General features: G+C 32.9%; 1 protein-coding gene across 2 annotated transcripts in view; it reads left to right on the top strand.

The window, feature by feature from the left end:
* Positions 1–19,140, top strand: part of LOC18598944 (insulin-degrading enzyme-like 1, peroxisomal) — an 80,274-nt gene that overhangs the window by 24,932 nt on the left and 36,202 nt on the right. For both annotated transcript variants that reach the window (XM_018120702.1, XM_018120701.1), the window contains exons 9-14: positions 2,236–2,348; positions 2,539–2,701; positions 14,125–14,217; positions 15,087–15,172; positions 15,768–15,854; positions 16,015–16,118. In XM_018120702.1, coding sequence (XP_017976191.1) covers positions 2,236–2,348; positions 2,539–2,701; positions 14,125–14,217; positions 15,087–15,172; positions 15,768–15,854; positions 16,015–16,118 — 646 coding nt within the window. The remainder of the gene's footprint in view (positions 1–2,235; positions 2,349–2,538; positions 2,702–14,124; positions 14,218–15,086; positions 15,173–15,767; positions 15,855–16,014; positions 16,119–19,140) is intronic.

The raw sequence follows: 19,140 nt of genomic DNA, 5'->3' as shown, positions 1-19,140 counted from the left end.
TTGGCTCATGGTAAACTTGATTTGGCAAGATGGGTAGGTGTCCTTCGAGATTTAAATGGGCATGTACGAGGAGTGTTTTATGATCCCTTGGGCATACAAGGCTCAAATTATGTGAGATAATGGCTATTTTCTATGCAATCAAGTTGTTTGCTACTATTTCATGGGTGGGTTCTAATAGGCTCATTGTTGAGTCTAAATCAAAAATTACAATTTCAAAGGTGAAAGAGAGCAAACTTCGCCCATGGAAAGTATGGCAAACCTTTAATGAGTTGAACACCATATGTAGAAATATTGGTGATATTTTTTTTTGTCACATATTTTGAGAAGACAATACATTATCTTAGAGGCGAAGCCAGAATTTCATGTTGGAGGAGAAAAAACAATTTCAATAAAATAATCATACTAGAAGTTCAATGTTTGTAAGGGCAAAACTATAACAATTTTTTTAAAAAAGTAGGAGAAAATTATAAAATTAAAAAAAAAGAAAGAGAAATTATAAAATTTTAAAACTTTTGGAGCAGGCAAAGGCCCCTACTAACCCTTTTTCCCTCTGCTCCTACATTGGTTGACTCTTTAGTAATGTTTGGAGTAGAACGAGGTGACACGTTCTATGCATGGTGGTAGCCACATTGTTTGATATGTTCATGGCATTTTTCATCTTTCTTTTGTGTTTATGGAGAATTGTTTATGGAATGTGGTGATTCATGGCTTCCTGGTCAAATACTAGACTATTCTGTTTTGTGCAAGGTTTGATTGATAAATGAAAGGTTATCCCCAGCCTCTATTTTGAGTTTTATTGGTAGTTGTTGTGTGTTAGAAATACTATAGCATGTTTGATTGGGGAAATAGTTAAGTCATTCACCCTCTATTCTGAAGGAATATTTGCTCATTCGTTTGGTTGTCAAATGGCCCAAGGAATAGCCATTCTCTTGCAATCTCTTTTCGCCAAGATCACCTAAAATCAGAGGTTAACTAATCCCAACCTCCTCCCCCGTGGCATTTGCTATTCCATGGGTAGGAGAATAGCTTCTAAAATTAATAAGACAAAACTGTCCCTTATAAGTGAAAATTGAAAGAAAAAGAAAAAAGAATTTAAAATAAAAATTTTAAGTTTTTAATTATATATTATAAAAAATTAATATTTTAAATTAAAAAATAAAAATATTTAATATTTAANAATAAATTATTAAATTATTTAAATTTTAAAGTTTTAATGAAAATAAAAATTAAATGATTAAAAAAGAAAAAATTTACTTAATTTTGTCATTTGGTATAAATTTTACTAAATTATATAAACAGTATTTTTGTTTTTGATGAAAATAAATCTTATTATAATAAAGAGCTTAAGTTCTTAATTATATATTATAAAATATTTAGAACTTGAAAATTAATTAAAAGTGTTAATATTTTAATCATAATTATGCATAAATTATAAATAAAATAATTAATATTTTAAAATATTAATGATTAAATTAAAAATAAAATATTAGTATTTTAATTATTAAATATTAATATTTTAAATAAATTACATTATTAATATTTATAAAATAAAATAAAATAAATATATAATTATATTTTATAATAAAAGATATTTTTATCTTTTTATAATATATTCTTTTATTATTCCAAAATTATATCTAACAACCGAACATTGTGATAAGTTATAATAGCAAATTCTACCTTTACCTATTCCATCAACCAAACTACATAATAATATTTTTACTTTACTTTTATTTTGTCCTATTTTCATAGAACACCTATTCCATTCCACTCTATTCTATTTTGTGAACCAAACGTGCACTTATTATTTTAGGTTTGCAATATGCGGGATCTTTGTAAGGCCATTCAAGCTAATGAACTAGCTTGTCTAGGTTATGCAACTCTTGTTTGATTTTAATAAAAATTCATTTGATTGATTGAGAAAAAATAGTAAAAGAAAAAAAATCTTATTAAATTAAAATTGAGCATATGATATAAACAAAATATTGTTTCAAATATAATAGTTTCATATAAAATTCATACATTATGTTACCTATCTTTCGAAAAATAAAAGTAGAAAAAGGAAAATCTAAATTTGCTTGTAATTTGCCATATGTAGTTTTACTAGCAATGCTCTTACCACAAAATACAGAAAAGCTTAGAGTTGAATGTTCGATTTGCTTAAACTTTCAACAAATACGATTTCTTTGGTTTTATTTTCCTTTTTTCATAACGCGATTTGTTGTGGAATTCTAGAAAGCCTCGATGAAATTCAAAACTTGGTGGAGAACAAGTTCCAAGTTATTCGAAACTCCAACCAACGTGGCTTCCAATCTACGGGTCTACCTTTTAAGTCAGAACATCTAATGGTATGATGAAAAATTAGTATGTTGTTGTTGCCTAGTGGACTAATAATAATGTCAATTACTCTTAATTTAACAAGAGAACAAACATATTAAATTGGAGCATGTTTCTTGAATTAAAAGCACCAAAATCATATAAGCGGTTGAAACTTGAAAGGTTAATTGATGTAGCTGTCTAATTTTAATTTGATTTCAGATTCTTGTCAAGGCTGTTCCAATAAAAGAAAGGCACAAATTGACCGTTGCATGGCCAATAACTCCAAGCAGGCATCATTACAAGGAAGGGCCGTGCTATTATCTTACTCGTGTCATTGGCCATAAAGGAGAAGGATCCGTGTATCACACCTTGCAAAAACTAGGTAAGTTTGCGCATCTTTTGAAAAGAAAAAACATAAAAGGTATCCATAATCAAATTATTAAACAATTTTAAACATATGCTTTAACTAAGACTTGAGATTAAGTGTATAACTTAATAGTTGATGCATATAATTTTATTTAAAGAGTTAAGTTCAAAATCAAATTTTCATTCTCCAAATCAAAAAATAATAAATAAAAAAGATTCAAGACTAATCATGTTAGAATCATTACGGATGTTTCTCTCTAGGCATATTATCTTAAATACATTTGATTAAAGTGAGACACTAGCTCCTTTGAAAAATCTTTTGATAAAAGATTTATATTCAACATAAAGTGTCGTAAAATGTGTCGCGGCAATTATTAAGAGTCTTTAAAATGTGCGATCATTAGTAGTAATATATAATAGTATGCTTCATATTGTTTGGAAATTGTGTTTGGATCTATTTATATATATATGATATCTGACAATTAATAAGGGACAATTTAGGTTCTTGCATGAATCAGTTTTGCGTTCATAAAAGGGAAAAGCCACTTTAGTAAGTTCTCCTTGAACTGCTATTTGTATGATTTAGGTGCTATATGTATAAATTCATAAGGGCATTTTTGACCAATTCTTGTGTAATATGGGGATTAGGCTTTCTATTAATTTATAGAATTTCCTGATGAATTAAAATGGATGTTATGGTATTTAACCCATAAATATCATATTGGCATCCAATTTCACATCATGACTTTATTGAAATTCTTAGAAAAGGCATTATCTAATGATATAGAAGCATGGAGGAAAAACTTTGTGGATTTTCTTTCATGGTTTTACCCTATTTCTTACTGGAAAGAAATAGTCACTTCAGAGGTCGAAAAAGGGAACGAAATGATCATATTCATTCTGTACAAGCCTCAATACTTTGTCACTCATGGGAAAGCTACTTAGCTCAGAGCATTCCCCTCTGCATGGGTTTATAGAACTCTCTAATGTAATATCAGAGAGTTGAACCAAGAATACAAGACGTTCTAAAGATGCGTCTGCCAACACAACAGGGTTATCCTAGATCACATTTAGCCTCCCTTGGAAACTGAAATGTCCTAGGATTATTTTCTGGAAACACTTGGACCTTATTACGATCAAATCATGTAGGCATTACAAGAATATAATGAAGGAATCCCTAACCCGCATGAATGGTATCAAAACCTTTGGGATTATGGAGAAATTGATGAAGATAACGTTGCATGACTTTCCATAAAACCATTATGTGAAATATGCAACGAACATTGTGATACTGACCTCAAGGCATCATCTTTACACATGTACATTTGTAGAGAAAGGAAAAAGCAGATGATTGAGGACCTCAACAAATCCTTTAACCAAGGAATAGACTATGATTAAAGATGACCAATAGTTTCCTCTTTATTAAAGTGCATCAATATCTTTCTTTATTAAAGTATGTTAGTATCTTTCTTTAAGTATCAGTGATGAGCGTGTCCATCACTTTAGTAAAATATGTAAAATGTGAGTACTTGTGTTCTTATTCAATCACTATAGAAAGTATGTCATTTATCTCCTCTTTCATATAGAAAAAGAGGTCTTTTGTAATGAATGGGGCCAAACAAGCTCAAGTAATAAAAATCGTGTGTTTTCTCTCTATCATAAGTTTCTAAATATTTCTCTTCCTTTCTAGTTACTAACTAAGAAAATGTAAGCGTAGATTTCTCGTGAGTTCAAATCTTTAAGTATGCTCTGCATTTGCTATCTTAGATGGATCTTGTGCATCAGAAAAAGGTTTTGATTTCAAAGACGTCTAAGTATTAGTATTGAAGGGGTTGACATAAGTGAGTTGTTCAGGTCTTAAGAGGAATTCCTGTAGCTAAAAGGTCATGCCACCCTTAAGGCTAGGAAAGTCATATTTTATAGCCAATGCATACCTACTATAGCAATGTCCCTCTTGAGTCTCAACTTTCCCCTTGATCATCTCCTCCATTATTGGTATCAGAGCCATAAACTCTTATATCTATCTTACATTTTTCTACTAAGAAGCTAGCAAGGACTTTCTCAACCATGACATCTACAAGTGAAAAATCAGTCATTATAAATAATGCCCCCATTTCTTTAAATCCTTGGTCTCTATCTGGTAAACTCCCAATTCAGTTTTTAGAAATTCAAACTTGTCTCTACTTAAACCCTTAATGAAAATGTTTATGAGTTGAAGATTAGTATTGCAATATTCAAGCTGAATTTCCCTTTTTTTACTACTTCTCCTAAGGCATGAAACTTGAGACAAATATGGTTTTTACGTTCGTGTTGCTTATGGTTTTTTGCTATTGTTATAGTTGACTGATTATTAACCTTCAACAGAGTGCCTTTGTTTTGGTTGAAACCTAAATCAGATAGAATTTTCCTAAGCATTAAGCATGGTTAGCTGCTAAAGCAATAGCAATGTATTTAACCTCAGTTAATGATTGTGCTACTACTTCTTTTTTTTTTTATTAATTCCAAGAAAAATTGCACTACCAAAAAGGAAATAGAAACCAATTGTGCTTAATGAATCATTAATTGAACCAGCTCAATCACTATCACTATATCCTTGAAGTTCACTACTATCTTTGTTACTATACCTTAAACCAAAGTTCAAAGCACCTTTGATGTACCTAAGAACAAGTTTTGCAGCTACGAAATGCAACATTGATGGAGATTGCATGAACCTAAATACTAGACTTGTTGTAAACATTATGTCTGGTGGAGTTGCAGACAAGTATGGCAATGAGCCTATAGTATGGCAATGAGCCTATCATTATTTTGTATGCTATGCCATTAGCCTTAGAAGAACCATCATTCTTGCTTAGCTTACTTCTAGTGGTGAGTGAAGTGTTTACAACTTTACAAGAATTCATATTAAATTTCTTTAACAGATCTTTTGCATACTTAGTCTAATGCACAAAAATCTGATCAGCACCTTGTAGAAACTCCATCCCTAAGAAAGAAGTCATCTGCCTTAAATAAGTCATTTCAAAAAATTCATCATTTGATGCTTGAATACTTTCAAGAATTTATTATCATCATTACATAAGGCAATTATAAGCATAACTGAAGTATTTGAACTCTTCACATAAAGTGTAGGTTCACTTGTAATGCGATTAAAGCCTTGGCTTCTAAGATGATCATCTATTCTCTCATACTAGGCTCAAGGAGCCTACTTATGACCATAAAAGGTTTAATCAGTTTGCAGACTTTACTTGTTGATTCAACTTTTTCAAACCCTTTTAGTTGCTCAATGTAAATATCTTCAGTTAAGAAACCATTTAGAAAGTTGATTTGACATCTAAGTGCCAGATTTCCGTCTTTCTCTAGCTATTAGAGCATTAAGTAATCTAATAGTATCATGTCCTGCAACTGGGACAAATGTTTCCAAGTAATCAACACCATACACTTATGCACAGCCATTCACAACTAACCTGGCTTTGAACTTAGTAATTGATCCATTTGGATTCAGTTTGGTTCTGAATATTCATTTTACCCTAATTAAATTTTGATCCGTTGGTTTGTCAACTAGATCCAGGTACCATTCTCCTTGATCATATTCATCTCTACAACCATAACTGTTATTCGATTCTCATATAAAGAAGCTTTATTGTAGTTTGTAGGTTCAACTATGGCTACATTGCACCTGCTATAGATCTTTTACAATGATCTTATACCCCTAACAACTAGTTTTTCATCTTCAATATCCAAAGACTCTTCATCATCTTGCAATCAAACATCATTAGTACTAATCACATTATCTAAGCTTTCAATGGACTTTTTTTCCTAGTTCCATCTTTGCCCTTCATCAAAGTTCACATCTTTGCTGATAAACAATTTCTTTGATTCAATATCATGTAGTTTATAACTTTTGGATGTTTCACTATAACCAAGATGGATAGCCAACAGTGACTTTGAATCAAACTTGGTTCTTTTCTCATGTGGAATTTTTGCATAAAAAAAAAACCAAATATCTTTAAATGAGAAACACCAGGTTTGTGTTCATCCACATCTCATAAGGATTTTGTGTGTCAATGCCTTGGTATGAGTCATGTTCAAGACGTAATTAACTATATTGACAACTTCAACCCAAAATTCCTTTGTCAACTTCTTCTGAAACATCATACATCTAGCCATTTCAACCAATGTCCTGTTCATCCTTTTTGAAACACCATTTTGATAAGGGCTATAAGTTATGTAAGCTAGTGTTTAACACTGAGTTCCATCAAGCATTTTTTAAACTCTGCAGTTGTATATTCTACACATTATCACTTTTCAAAATTTTTATATTAAGGCTTGTAGGATTCTCAACCAAGGCCTTAAACTTAATGAAGTTCTTCGAAGGTTCATACTTTTGTTTCAAAAAGTAAACCCAACAATATCAAGTTAAATCATCAATAAAAACTATGTAAAACTTGTTATCATTTAATGATAGAGTTCTTATTAGTCCACTAATATCAGTATGCATCAGTTTAAGTTTTTGATTTGATTTCCATCTGTTTTCTTTTAGAAAAGGTTGTGACTTTGTTTTTCGTATTGGCATATCTCACATAGCTTCTCTAACTTAGTTATAACTAGAAGGCCTTCTACTAAGTTAGTTGAGGCCATTCTCATAAAGGAACCATAGTTCACGTGTCCCATTCTTTTATGCTAAAGATTAGAGACATTATCTTTACTTTGAAAAGCCCGATGCTCAATGTCTATCAATTTTAATGGATAACACTTATTCTTCATTTCAACGGTTAACATTTCTGCATCAGTAGGATCAAAAATTGTGCAATACTTGTCTTTAAACAATAATGCATAATGTTTATTAGTAGGAACATAATAGACATCTGTAATGTATTTAGTACTTGAAGGAGTCTCAACCATAATAGTGCTCGTGCCTAGAATATTCAAGTACACTCTATTTCTAATCTTCACTTGAGCCTTAAAGCTTCTATCCAGATCAGTAAACATTTCTTCATTTCCAGTTATATGATTTGAACATCCACTATCAATAAGCCATAATTTTTCATCATTGAATTAGCTCCTATTCTAGCCATGAATAAGAGTTCTTCATTTATAACCTTGCTTAACAATGGTAGCTTTCTCTTCAAAACTAGCCTTTTTGGCATTGCAGACTTTTTTTAAAAGCCCTAACTAGTTGCAGGCCCTACACTTGACATTGGGCTTATACTAGCAATATTTACTAGTATGGTTTTTTGAAGTGAGGGCAAAGAGCATGTTTATATCTTTGTTTACCTTGCTTGCCATCATTAGCTTTGTTTCCCTCTCCCTCGAGCTTTTTTGAACCACTTCCCTTGACTCTCAAGCCCTTAGTCCTAGCTACTAAGACATTTTCAACAGTGTTTATTTTTTATGGCCTTCCTTTGCTCTTGGGCTAACAAAGCATTCATTAATTCTGTCACTATTATTCTTGACAAATCCTTGGAGTCTTCCAGATATGAAATCTTAGATTTAAACTTCTTTGGTAAGCTCACCAATACTTTGTTCACAATTTTTCTTGCAACCAAAGCTTTCCCCAACAATCTCAATTGATTCATAATCCTCATTACCTTATTTGCATAGTCCTTAATGCTTTCGTCCTCCATCATTTTCAATACCTCAAACTTTCTCAACAAATTCAAAATCTGAATCTGCCTTGTATGATCATTACCCTGCAACTCTTCTTTAAGTTTATCCCAAACTTCCTTAAGATCATCATAAGCCATGATTCGAGTAAAAATTGAATATGAGACAACAGAATGTATACAAGAGAGTGCTTGGTACCTTTCTGGTACTTTTCACTATTTTCTTTAATTTGAGCCATTGTTGGATTTGCATGCCTTTAAACAAAAAGGTCACCTCCTACTTCAACCACCTCCCACCGATCAGATACCCTTAAATATGCCTTCATTTTCAAAGTCCAAATGGGGTAATTTTCACTAATGAAAATTGGTGGAGCTGAAATTTAAAATTGGAAAAAGCCATTAATGCTAAGTTACTCACAAGTGAAGAGTATCAAGCACGAATGAAAAGGACGAATAAAAAGAATCTTAGGTCCCTCAAGATGCTTTAAAGCTTTGATACCATGTTGAGAAAAAGGAATAAATTTCTAAAAAGTATGAAGAATTGAGAGCCTTTTTTCAAAGAAGAATGAAGAAGAAGAAGAATATTAGTAAAATGAAGAAATTGTTGAGCCGCAAAAATTCTTTTTCATTTCAAGTGTAAATACCCAAATGTAAATGATATGACACTTGTACATTCATCCTAGAGTTTAGAAAAATGAAAAAGAAATAGATTCTCATAGACTTTTACGCTCCACAACTCTTCCCTTGAGAAATAACATAATAACAAGAATAAAAATGCATGTGGCTTTAATAGCCATTCGACAACCTAATAACTAAAATGGCATGAACTCTAGTGTTGAAGTAACACAACAACCATTTGCTAGATGACACCAAATTCGGTGTTTCACTAAAACCTTAAGGAAATAATAAATGCATGGGTAAAATACCCTCACCCTTAAGTTTTAATCGAAATTTCAAGCAAGACACTCTCTCAAGAATGCAAACATCGTTAACAGAAATTATGAGAAAACTAAAGTACCCTTTTTTTCTTTATTAATTTAAAAAATTATTATTATATTTTTTAAAAAATAAAAAATGATCGGTGTTCCTCAACTTCTTAAAAAAAAAAAGGCACCAGTCGGTGCTCCCAAAGGATCGATGCTCCTCAAAGGAAGGGAGCACCTAGTGCTCCCTTAAGAGCCTCAAAACAGGCTCCCCGAGCTCCTTAAGGGAGCTCTGATGTTCCCCAAAGGGGAATATTTTTTAATTAATAAAAAATAAATAAAAATTAATAAAATTATATAATAGTAATTTTAAAAATTAATCAAGGATAAAATTATTTTTTTACCCTTATCGCATAATCAAATTGACGGAAACACTAACGGTTTGAACTATGTGTTTAGAAAAAAAAAATTTTAGAGCGAAGTGTCCATTTTAAAAACTAATGGACCTTCATGTAATTTCAATCAAAACTTAGAAAAGTGAATATATTTTACCTAAACAGATTGGTAAAGTTATAGTGATCATATGTGTCCTACACGTGACTGCTTCTTTTTCCTCTTTTGAAGTTGTTTGTTCCCACCAAACTCCATTTAAGACTAAAGTCAAAATTAATTCTACCAAATTAAGATCAAATTCTTCACTAAAGATGACTATTCATTTTCTGTTTTCTCTGCCCAAAACACATCTCTCTCTTTTATTTCTTTCTTTTTGATTTCTCGACTAACTCTACCTTTCATCCATCAACCCAACATATTTCCTTCAGCACATCTCTTTCCATGTTGTCGCAATCATCATTTTCTTGTGAAGCATTTCTTTGATAGTGTGGGTGTAGCTATTCCGACATAGTAAGTTTAATAAAGTTTCACCTAGGAAAGTTTTGGAGTTTTGACTAAGAACCAGACACCTCTATGAATGAGTTAGTGATAAATTATGTGTTCCTACTTCCAAATCACAACATATCTTTTTAACTATTCTTACAATTACTCAACGAACTCATAAGCTAAAAAAATTTACAGCAAAGGCATCGAGATTGGGAGATATTTTTGAAGGAGCAATGGCTTGGCACAGGGAATGGATGAGAGACCCCAGTGTAGCGGAGTGATTAGTGGAAAGGGAGAAGAGGGAATTTAGGGACTAGGGATTTCAATTTAAAGGAGACAGCTCGATTGAACTTTATATATTTAAGAATTTATGAAAAACTTTCGATGAAACTATAATAAGAAATTAACACATATTTGACGGTTATATTCCCTCAAAAATTGATTGGCTTTCAATGGATACAATCCCTCGAAAATGTTGGTATCATTACAAATTTTTCGCACCTTCTTTTTTATGATCCCTTTCTAATTGAATTAAGTCCTTCAAAAAATTTTATGGAGAATTGAAAATACATAAAAAATTATTAGAATTATAATATGTCGGAATTCTAACATATATTCGTTTAAATGTTTTGACCAACCTGCAAGAGGAAGTGTTCTGGTTTCAAAAATCTAAGGCAGACTGGTGGAAGTTTGGCGCCCATAATACCGGATACTTTCATCTTCGAGTGAAGACAAGAAACTGCAAGCTAAAAATTTTACGTCTCAAGATCTTAAATGATGAATAATGTGATGATAAAAGGCAATTACAGTTGCATGTTGTGGATTTTTTTCAAAGTTTATATTCTAAGGAAGGCAATGATCTCCCAACATACCCTATCTAGAATAAATTCCCCATTCTACCTGAGGAAGGTTATGAATTTATTAGTCATACGGTTGACAAAGGGGAAGTTAGAAAAGCGTTGTTCTAGATGAAACCCCTTAAAGCACCAGGTTTGGGTGGTTTTCTTGCTTTATTTTTTCAATCACAATGGAAGGTGGTGGGACAAAACCTAGTGGAATATATACAGGATGTTTTTAATGGCATAAAGATTGGTCATAATATGTGTAATTCTTTGATTGTTTTGATACCCAAAATTAGGCCTCTGAGCATGTCTCACAATTCAGACCCATTAACTTATTGCTAGTCGTTTTCAAAGTTTTAATGAAGGTGGTAGCCAATAGATTAAAATCGTATATAAGCTTATTGATAGATGAACCGCAAGCCAATTTTATTCCTGGGAGACATATCGTTGACAATATAATTGTTTCTCAGGAGGTAGTGCACTCTTTTTGGAAAAAAAAGGGGGGAAGGAGTTGGATGATGATTAAGATTGATTTGGAGAAGGCCTACGACAAATTGAGGTGGGAATTCATCCTTGATTCACTCGTGAAAACTAGAATCCCATGCACCATTATTGATATTCTAATTAGGAGTTGGAACAATAGTAGTTTTCAAATATTATGGAATGGGAGGCACTTGGATAAATTCTCCATTTCGAAAGGAGTGCGACAAGGAGATCCATTAGCCCCCAATTGTTTGTATTGCACATAAAACGACTGGCTCATGGTATCAGGCAAGCTATCGATCAGAAAGTGTGGAAACCGATTAGTTTAAGTTGACAAGGACCAGCCTTATCTCACTTATTTTTTGCTGATGACGTCATATTCTTTGCGGAAGCCTCAAAAGTCCAGATTGAGGTAATAAAAGAAATTTTAGATGATTTTTGTGCTTGTTCAGGAGCGAAGGTGAGCATTGCAAAATCAACTTTCTTTTGTTCACAAAATGTATCTAAAGAGGTAATTAATCAACTAGTGGCTTGTTTTGGCTTTTCTTATTCTAAAAATGTGGGAAACTATCTTGGAGTCCCTTTATTGAAAGGCAAAAAGAGTATTAGCATTTATAAGTATCTTGTTGATAAAGTTAAAAGCAGACTAAGTGGATGGAAGGCATCATCTTTATCTTATGCACGTCGTTTAACTCTTGTCAAATTAGTTCTTTCAAGTATTCCACTATACACAATGCAAACAATTTTTATCCCATTAGAAATTTGTAAAAAAATTGAATGTTTGTGTGGAAACTTTTTTTGGCATGGTGAAAGTCAAGACATGAAGGTAAATTTGTTGAGGTGGAATATACTTTGTAAACCTAAGTCACAAGGAGGGATGGGCATTCCAAGATTATATTTGATGAATGACGCTTTAATTCTAAAATTATGTTGGGGACTATTTTCCAAACCTGATGCATTTTGGGTAAGGGTTATTGTGAACAAATATAATTTTATCAGAACAGGTTACTTAAATGATCCTATGCGTTGTGGGTGTTCAAATATATGGAGATCAATGAGTAGATTATGAGGTGAATTCATCAAACATGTGAGATGGTGAATTGAGGATGACGCTCTCGTTAATTTCTGGACCGATATTTGGGTAGGTGAAGTGCCATTGATTAATTTTGTAACAGATATGGGGTTTTATGTTAAATCCAAGTGCACGGGGTAAGGGATTATATCATGCCTAATGGAGATTAGGATAAGGAGAGGTTAGCAGCTATCGTACTAGCCGAAGTGGTGAATCAAATCCTTTACATTATTCCCCCCACCTTATCGGCCTCACTAGATATGCCTTATTGGGCTCTTTCTCCTTTGGATATTTTACTATTTCCTCAACATATAAGCAATTAGGGAGTCCTGCTGATTCTAGTCGAGTAGAGAACAAAAAAAATGTGGAACTTGGCTTGGGATTGGAAAAGTCCCTAAAGAATATGCTTTTTCCTATTTTTTTTTTCTACATAAACACATCTTGACAAATGCAGAAAGAGTTAGACGTAGGCTTTCATCATATGGGTCATGTCCTCATTGTCATGGTGTTGAGGAAATATGTCTCCACTTGCTTAGGATTGCCCTTTAGCAGAGGCTCTTTGGAGGCGTATATTGCCTCATATTGGTATTAATCAATTCTTCCAAGCACCATTGATTGATTGGTTGTCTAAAAACCTTAGTCTTAAGTATCTCTATGCCTTCGATGTCCCCTAGAACATTATTATTGATATAGTGTGCTAGTATATTTGAAAATGGCGAAACTTGTTTATATTTGAAGGTTGTGAACTCTCCATTGAAAGCCAATTGAGTATAATCAAAAGCATGGTTGTGGATACTCATAAGATATGGACAACCCTTCCCTTGCTAAGTAGGGGTTTGAGTCGACAAGAGGAGATCCTAGTGGGATGAACACCACCACCAGAAGAATGGATAGCAATGAATTTGGATAAGGTGTACAAGAGTGCAGTAAGGACTACTTCTGTTGGAGGAGTTCTAAGAGACACACATGGTACTCGGCTAATGGGATATGCATGCAAGTTAGATACAAGTTCAGCCTATTGTGTGGAGTTGTGGGGCTTTACAAAGGTCGCCAACTGGCTTGGGAGGGAGGCTTTCACAAAGTTAAATTACAAATTGATAATAAAGCAGTGGTTTAGGTGATCAGCTTTTCTTCTGCTCATCCTTGCTCTAATCTAGGTGCAATTAGAGCAATTAAAGACTTGTTAAGTAGGTATTGGGAGATTAGTATAAGTCATATATATAGGAAAGGGAACAAAATTGTTGATTTTATGACTAATCTAGGATTTGAGTTAAATTCTTATATTACTTTGTATCATTCTCCAATAGAAAATGTGTCCTCTCTAGTCTTGAATGACATGATGGAAGTCTGTATTCCACATTTGATTAATCAATAAATTTCATTTTCAAAAAAAATGTTTTTTAATTGTGTATAATGCCACGAGATTTACCAAGTTGTTATTTAATGATTCTACTTGCTTCTACTACCTGCTTATTTTTTGCAATATAAAGTTATTATTTGAAAATAAACCTTTTCTTATTAGGGATGGGAAGGTTATGAAGGAACGACCTGATCAAAGAAGAACTACTTGCCAATTATTCTATAGCTCAAAAGTTGAAAAAAAAAACCCATTAAATTATGCCTATTTATGAAAATTGCAGGATGGGCTACTGGATTGAAAGCTGGTGAATACTGGTGGACATCGGAGTTTTCTTTCTTTCAAGTAATTGTCGCTCTTACTGATGCTGGTCATGGTTAGTATGTTCTTTTACCAATGATAGTGAGTTATCTGTTTTTAAACTTGGGAATTATTTATGTACATAAATGTATGGTAAACGTAAGAAGTAAGAATCGATGATGTCTTTTAATCCTTGATAACAAAAGATAAAAAGTGGATTTGGATTACATAATATCATCTTATCTTATATTTGACATGTGCAAGAATTAAAAGTAAAATAAGATGATTTTTATGTTATACTATTTTTGGTGTGTAAATTAAGAATAAGATAGGATGACTTTTTTAACGATCAAAATTACCGTTTTCTTAAGGTAAATATGATTTAAATTTATAAGTTTATGGTTAAAATTAAAATTTTTTGAACAAAATATATTTAATTTAAATTTGTATTATTTTATTTAACTTTTGTTAAAAAAAAAAAGGGTCAGGTTTGGTCGCTCCCACCGTGGATCAGCATCAGGAGCTCCATTTCGATTGCTCTTCAGTTAGATCCGACGTTGGGAAGGGCTCCAACCCTGGTGTCGGTGTTAATGCTGGCTGGCAACGAAGGAGGGGGAAAAAATATTTTGAGCTAGCCAATCAAACACTGACACTTGTCATCTTACCATTAGCTTAAGTCAATTTTTAAATACAAGTTTTAGAGGTGAAATGGGAAATGTAAAGCATTTATCATCCAATCTCATGAGATTAAAATTAATCTTTTCTTTTTTAGAGGATTGAGTCATTCTATTCTTGGAGGATGAGTAATCCACTTTACAATCCAATCTTCCCTTTTAAGTACACACCAAAAATGAAATAGAACAATAATTATCCTATCTATCATCTTGTGCACCAAATGCATCCTTATTATATCACTAATGTTGCTTCCCCCTTACTGAATTTCAGAGCATATGCAGGATATCGTAGGGTTGCTATTTAAATATATCCAACTCTTAAAGCAGACTAGTGTTTGTAAACGGGTATTTGAGGAGGTATGCATATCCTATGAACACTAAGAATAAATTAATTTTAATTTTTTCTTGAAAAGAAATTAACTGTAGCTGTAAATAGGCAGAACTTAAAAGATGATATTGAAATATACTGATGATTTAGCTGTCCATCATCATTTTCATTTTTGATATATATATGCTCTTGGTGCTACTTCTAATAAGAAAAATAATCTAAATGGATAAAACGAAAAATGTTGTTATCAACTTCGAGCTAGGTGCTCCATGCATTAGTAAGGTTTTTTTTTTTAGAAACATAATTTTATTCATCCATTACCAATTTGTCATATCAAGGTTTAAGCTTGTTTGATAGAAGATTTTACTTGGCATGGAAGATCTGACATGGGAAATCATCAGTGCACTTACAAAACATCATGCATTAGTTAGTTGATGAATTTCATATTGAAAATTCGCACACCTTATCGCCACCTAGTTTAAATTCATGTTTATCAATTCTTTCTCCCTAGCTGTGCTTCAATTTGATACAGCAGTGAAGCTGGAAGTGTGGGATGAATACTATCTTTCTAGTTTTACACATGTTGAAGAGTTTTATAAGACATTTTTATTTTTCTATATGAAGCTTTCAGCTGTTTGCGAGACAAAATTTCACTATCCAGACAAAATCCAACCTCTTAATTATGTTATTAGAATTGCATCAAATATGGAGGTAATTCCTCTTATATTACTTATTATTAATTGGTTTTTATCAATTAATTACTCCTTTTGTTAATGAAAAATATGTATATAAAAAAAGTCTTATTTCTACTGAGGATCTTATGATAGACAATCTACTAGTTAATTTTGACTTCTTTTAAATTGATACTCAGAAATATCCTCCAAAAGATTGGTTAGTGGGCTCATCGTTACTTTCAAATTTCAATCCTGACGTCGTGCACATGTTTCTAAGAGAGTTCTCGCCAGAGAATGTCCGGTATGTGCTTAAATAAGTTTTAATTAGACATATCAAACATTCACTTCTGTTACTTAATTATGTTAGTTTCTTGTCTTTATCACTTACTTCAATCCAAATATACATATATCCTTCATTTCGCCTTTTTTTTTAAGCCAAGTTAAAAGATTAAATTATCACAAGACAATATAAGAAAGTTTGATCATAAACTAGTCATGCTTGCAAAGTAGCATCACGAAATAATCTCTCAATAAACAAACCCTTGATTCACAAAACCAATCACATTGATACAAGAACCCGAAAACTTTAAAAAAATAAAAAGTGCCAACACAACAGCCCTCTACCTTAAATTTCCATCATCAACAAAAATCAAACACCATCATCCAATTAGCACTAAGCTGTAAACATTTCATGTCTATTCACTCCTATTTCTACAAGACTGTCAGCACAATGGTTAGCTTGCATGAACACATTTTCAAAAAGAATACATCAATCCAATGACTTCATGCAGCTTATCAGTATGTTGAAACAGTCTCCTTAAACGTCCAAAGTCTCTTACAACTATTTAGCACCTAGAGTATTACAACAGTTGAATCTAATTCAATGATTAACGATCTTTTCCCAAGCCATACAAAATTGCCAAATGATTCTAATGCCACTTCAATGGTATAGACTTCAACATAGTTAGAATCGAATACACCAATAAAAAACATAACAATAAAAGTACCATCAGAGTTTCTTAAAGTACCTTTACAGCTAGCAAGATCTTGCTTACGTCTAGCTGAGCCGTCCAAGTTGAACTTTAAGAAGTTTGCTTGAAGTTGTTTCTTTTCAATCTTCCCTTAACTTTGACACATATGGCCTTCAGTCAACCCCCGGATCTGCCTACCAAATCTCCTCTTCTATATTGTTTTTCCCCTCCTCCACCACTTTAATCCAATGAAAATACTGAAGTTTAACTGGTGAAACCAAACTCTCAATCTCCCACTTCTTCCCTTTAAAAGGATTTTATTTCTTGCCCCCCGTAATGACCATAAGGCAGCTCCACAAACCATAAACCAACGATTATTCCCCTCGATATGCCACAAAAAGGACTCACACTGTAGCAAAACGAGTTGAATAAATTTTGGAAAGCACCCAACCACTTCCTGTTATAATTTTGGGAGAAAGAGAGAAAAATGGCTGCTGGATGCAGCCCCTGTTTTATATCTCTAAAACAGAGTAGACAAAGAGAGAAGGCCACACTAGTTTCATTCATATTCAACAAATATATACATAGCTTCATTGACACAAGTCATCAATAGATATAACACTTGTTAATACATGAGAAACAAGTGTAAAACATGTTTATCACAGTGACATGCATAGCTACACGTAGTAGTCTTCAACACTAAACAAAACACACACAAACATGCAGGATATCAAAGTGGACCGTCACTTGTCATTTTGTCCACTTGTCACATGTAAGCATTAATTCCAACATTCCCCCTTAATGCTTGTATGGAGAATCTTTAGTTGATCTTTGTGATAGTTGAACTTTGCCTTGCTCAGTGATTTGGTCAACATGTCAGTGAACTGTTCTTTAAAACTAAAGTGAGCAATGAGCACTTCACCACATTTTTCACCATCACTCGATAGATAATACTTGACACTGATGTGTTTTGTTCTTCCATAGAAGACTGGATTTTTGGCAACAGTGATTGTTGATTTATTATCCACGAACAGCTCAGTTGGTTTTGTTTGAGGCATTCCAAAGTGGAGGGTACTTTCCTCATCCATGTGGCTTGGTTTGCAGCTATAACAGCTACCATATACTCAACTGCAATAGTAGTCTGTGCTACTGTTCCTTACTTGTGTGAACAAATCTGAAACTTGTTCTTCTTGAGCTGAGACTTGTTGTGTTGATGACCTTTCTTTTCTTTCTCCTTTGACTCACCAGGTTCCTTTCTTGGTGTTGTCTCAAACATGACTTTGCCTTTGAATTTTGCACTTAAAGCATTTTCAAAGACTTTCTCCACAACACTTTTACCTGGAATATTCTCATCCAACAATCTCACCTGATTTGTTGTTTACATTAGCTCATCTCTGCAGACCTTCATCACTTTATTGTCCTTCATCTTAAGGACCTCAAACTCACTTAATGGTGATGTTTGATGAGAGAAGATACTGCTATTTGCCATGCTCCAACGGTGGGTTATTGTTTGGAGGGTTGTGGTGATATTCAGAGTTTTGGTCCTTCAAGAACTCAAATTGTGCTCTGATACCATGTTATAATTTTGGGAAAAAGAGAGAAAAATGGCTGCTGGATGCAGCCCCTGTTTTATATCTCTAAAACAGAGTAGACAAAGAGAGAAGGCCACACTAGTTTCATTCATATTCAACAAATATATACATAGCTTCATTGACACAAGTCATCAACAGATATAACACTTGTTAATACATGAGAAACAAGTGTAAAGCATGTTTATCACAGTGACATGCATAGCTACACGTAGTAGTCTTCAACACTAAGCAAAACACACACAAACATGTAGGATATCCAAGTGAACTGTCACTTGTCATTTTGTCCACTTGTCACATGCAAACATTAATTCCAACACTTCCTACCTTTCCAGAATATTTCCCCAAACACCTAAGTCCGTGAACATCAAAGAAATAGATGATTTCTATATTCAATAGAAGAATTACACCAACAGCAAAGACTACTCTCAACGAAATACAAATTCCACTATCTTTTGAAAGGTTTTGTAGGCAGATAATTCTGAAAAGCGAGCCATAAAAATATCAACGAAAATTTCATCGGTAAGTTGATCGCTAAATTTTTTAACCAAAGGCATTATCGACAGAAATTTTGTTAATAATTCTGTCGACATTTTCATATCTCCGCAACTGGACGTTTCGTCGATAGTTTTGGTCGGTAAATTTTGTCAGTAACTCCTTTACCGATGGAATTTCTTGGTCGGTAATCTTACTGTGCCTTTCATTTGCTTTGCGCCACTGGATTGTCGATGGAATACCAACAAAATGCATTCCGTTGATTTAT

This window comes from Theobroma cacao, chromosome 5 (assembly GCF_000208745.1).
Source record: "Theobroma cacao cultivar B97-61/B2 chromosome 5, Criollo_cocoa_genome_V2, whole genome shotgun sequence".
Classification (NCBI taxonomy): domain Eukaryota; kingdom Viridiplantae; phylum Streptophyta; class Magnoliopsida; order Malvales; family Malvaceae; genus Theobroma; species Theobroma cacao.
Note: the sequence above shows the minus strand (reverse complement) of the source record. Positions and strands in the feature narration are given on the sequence as shown.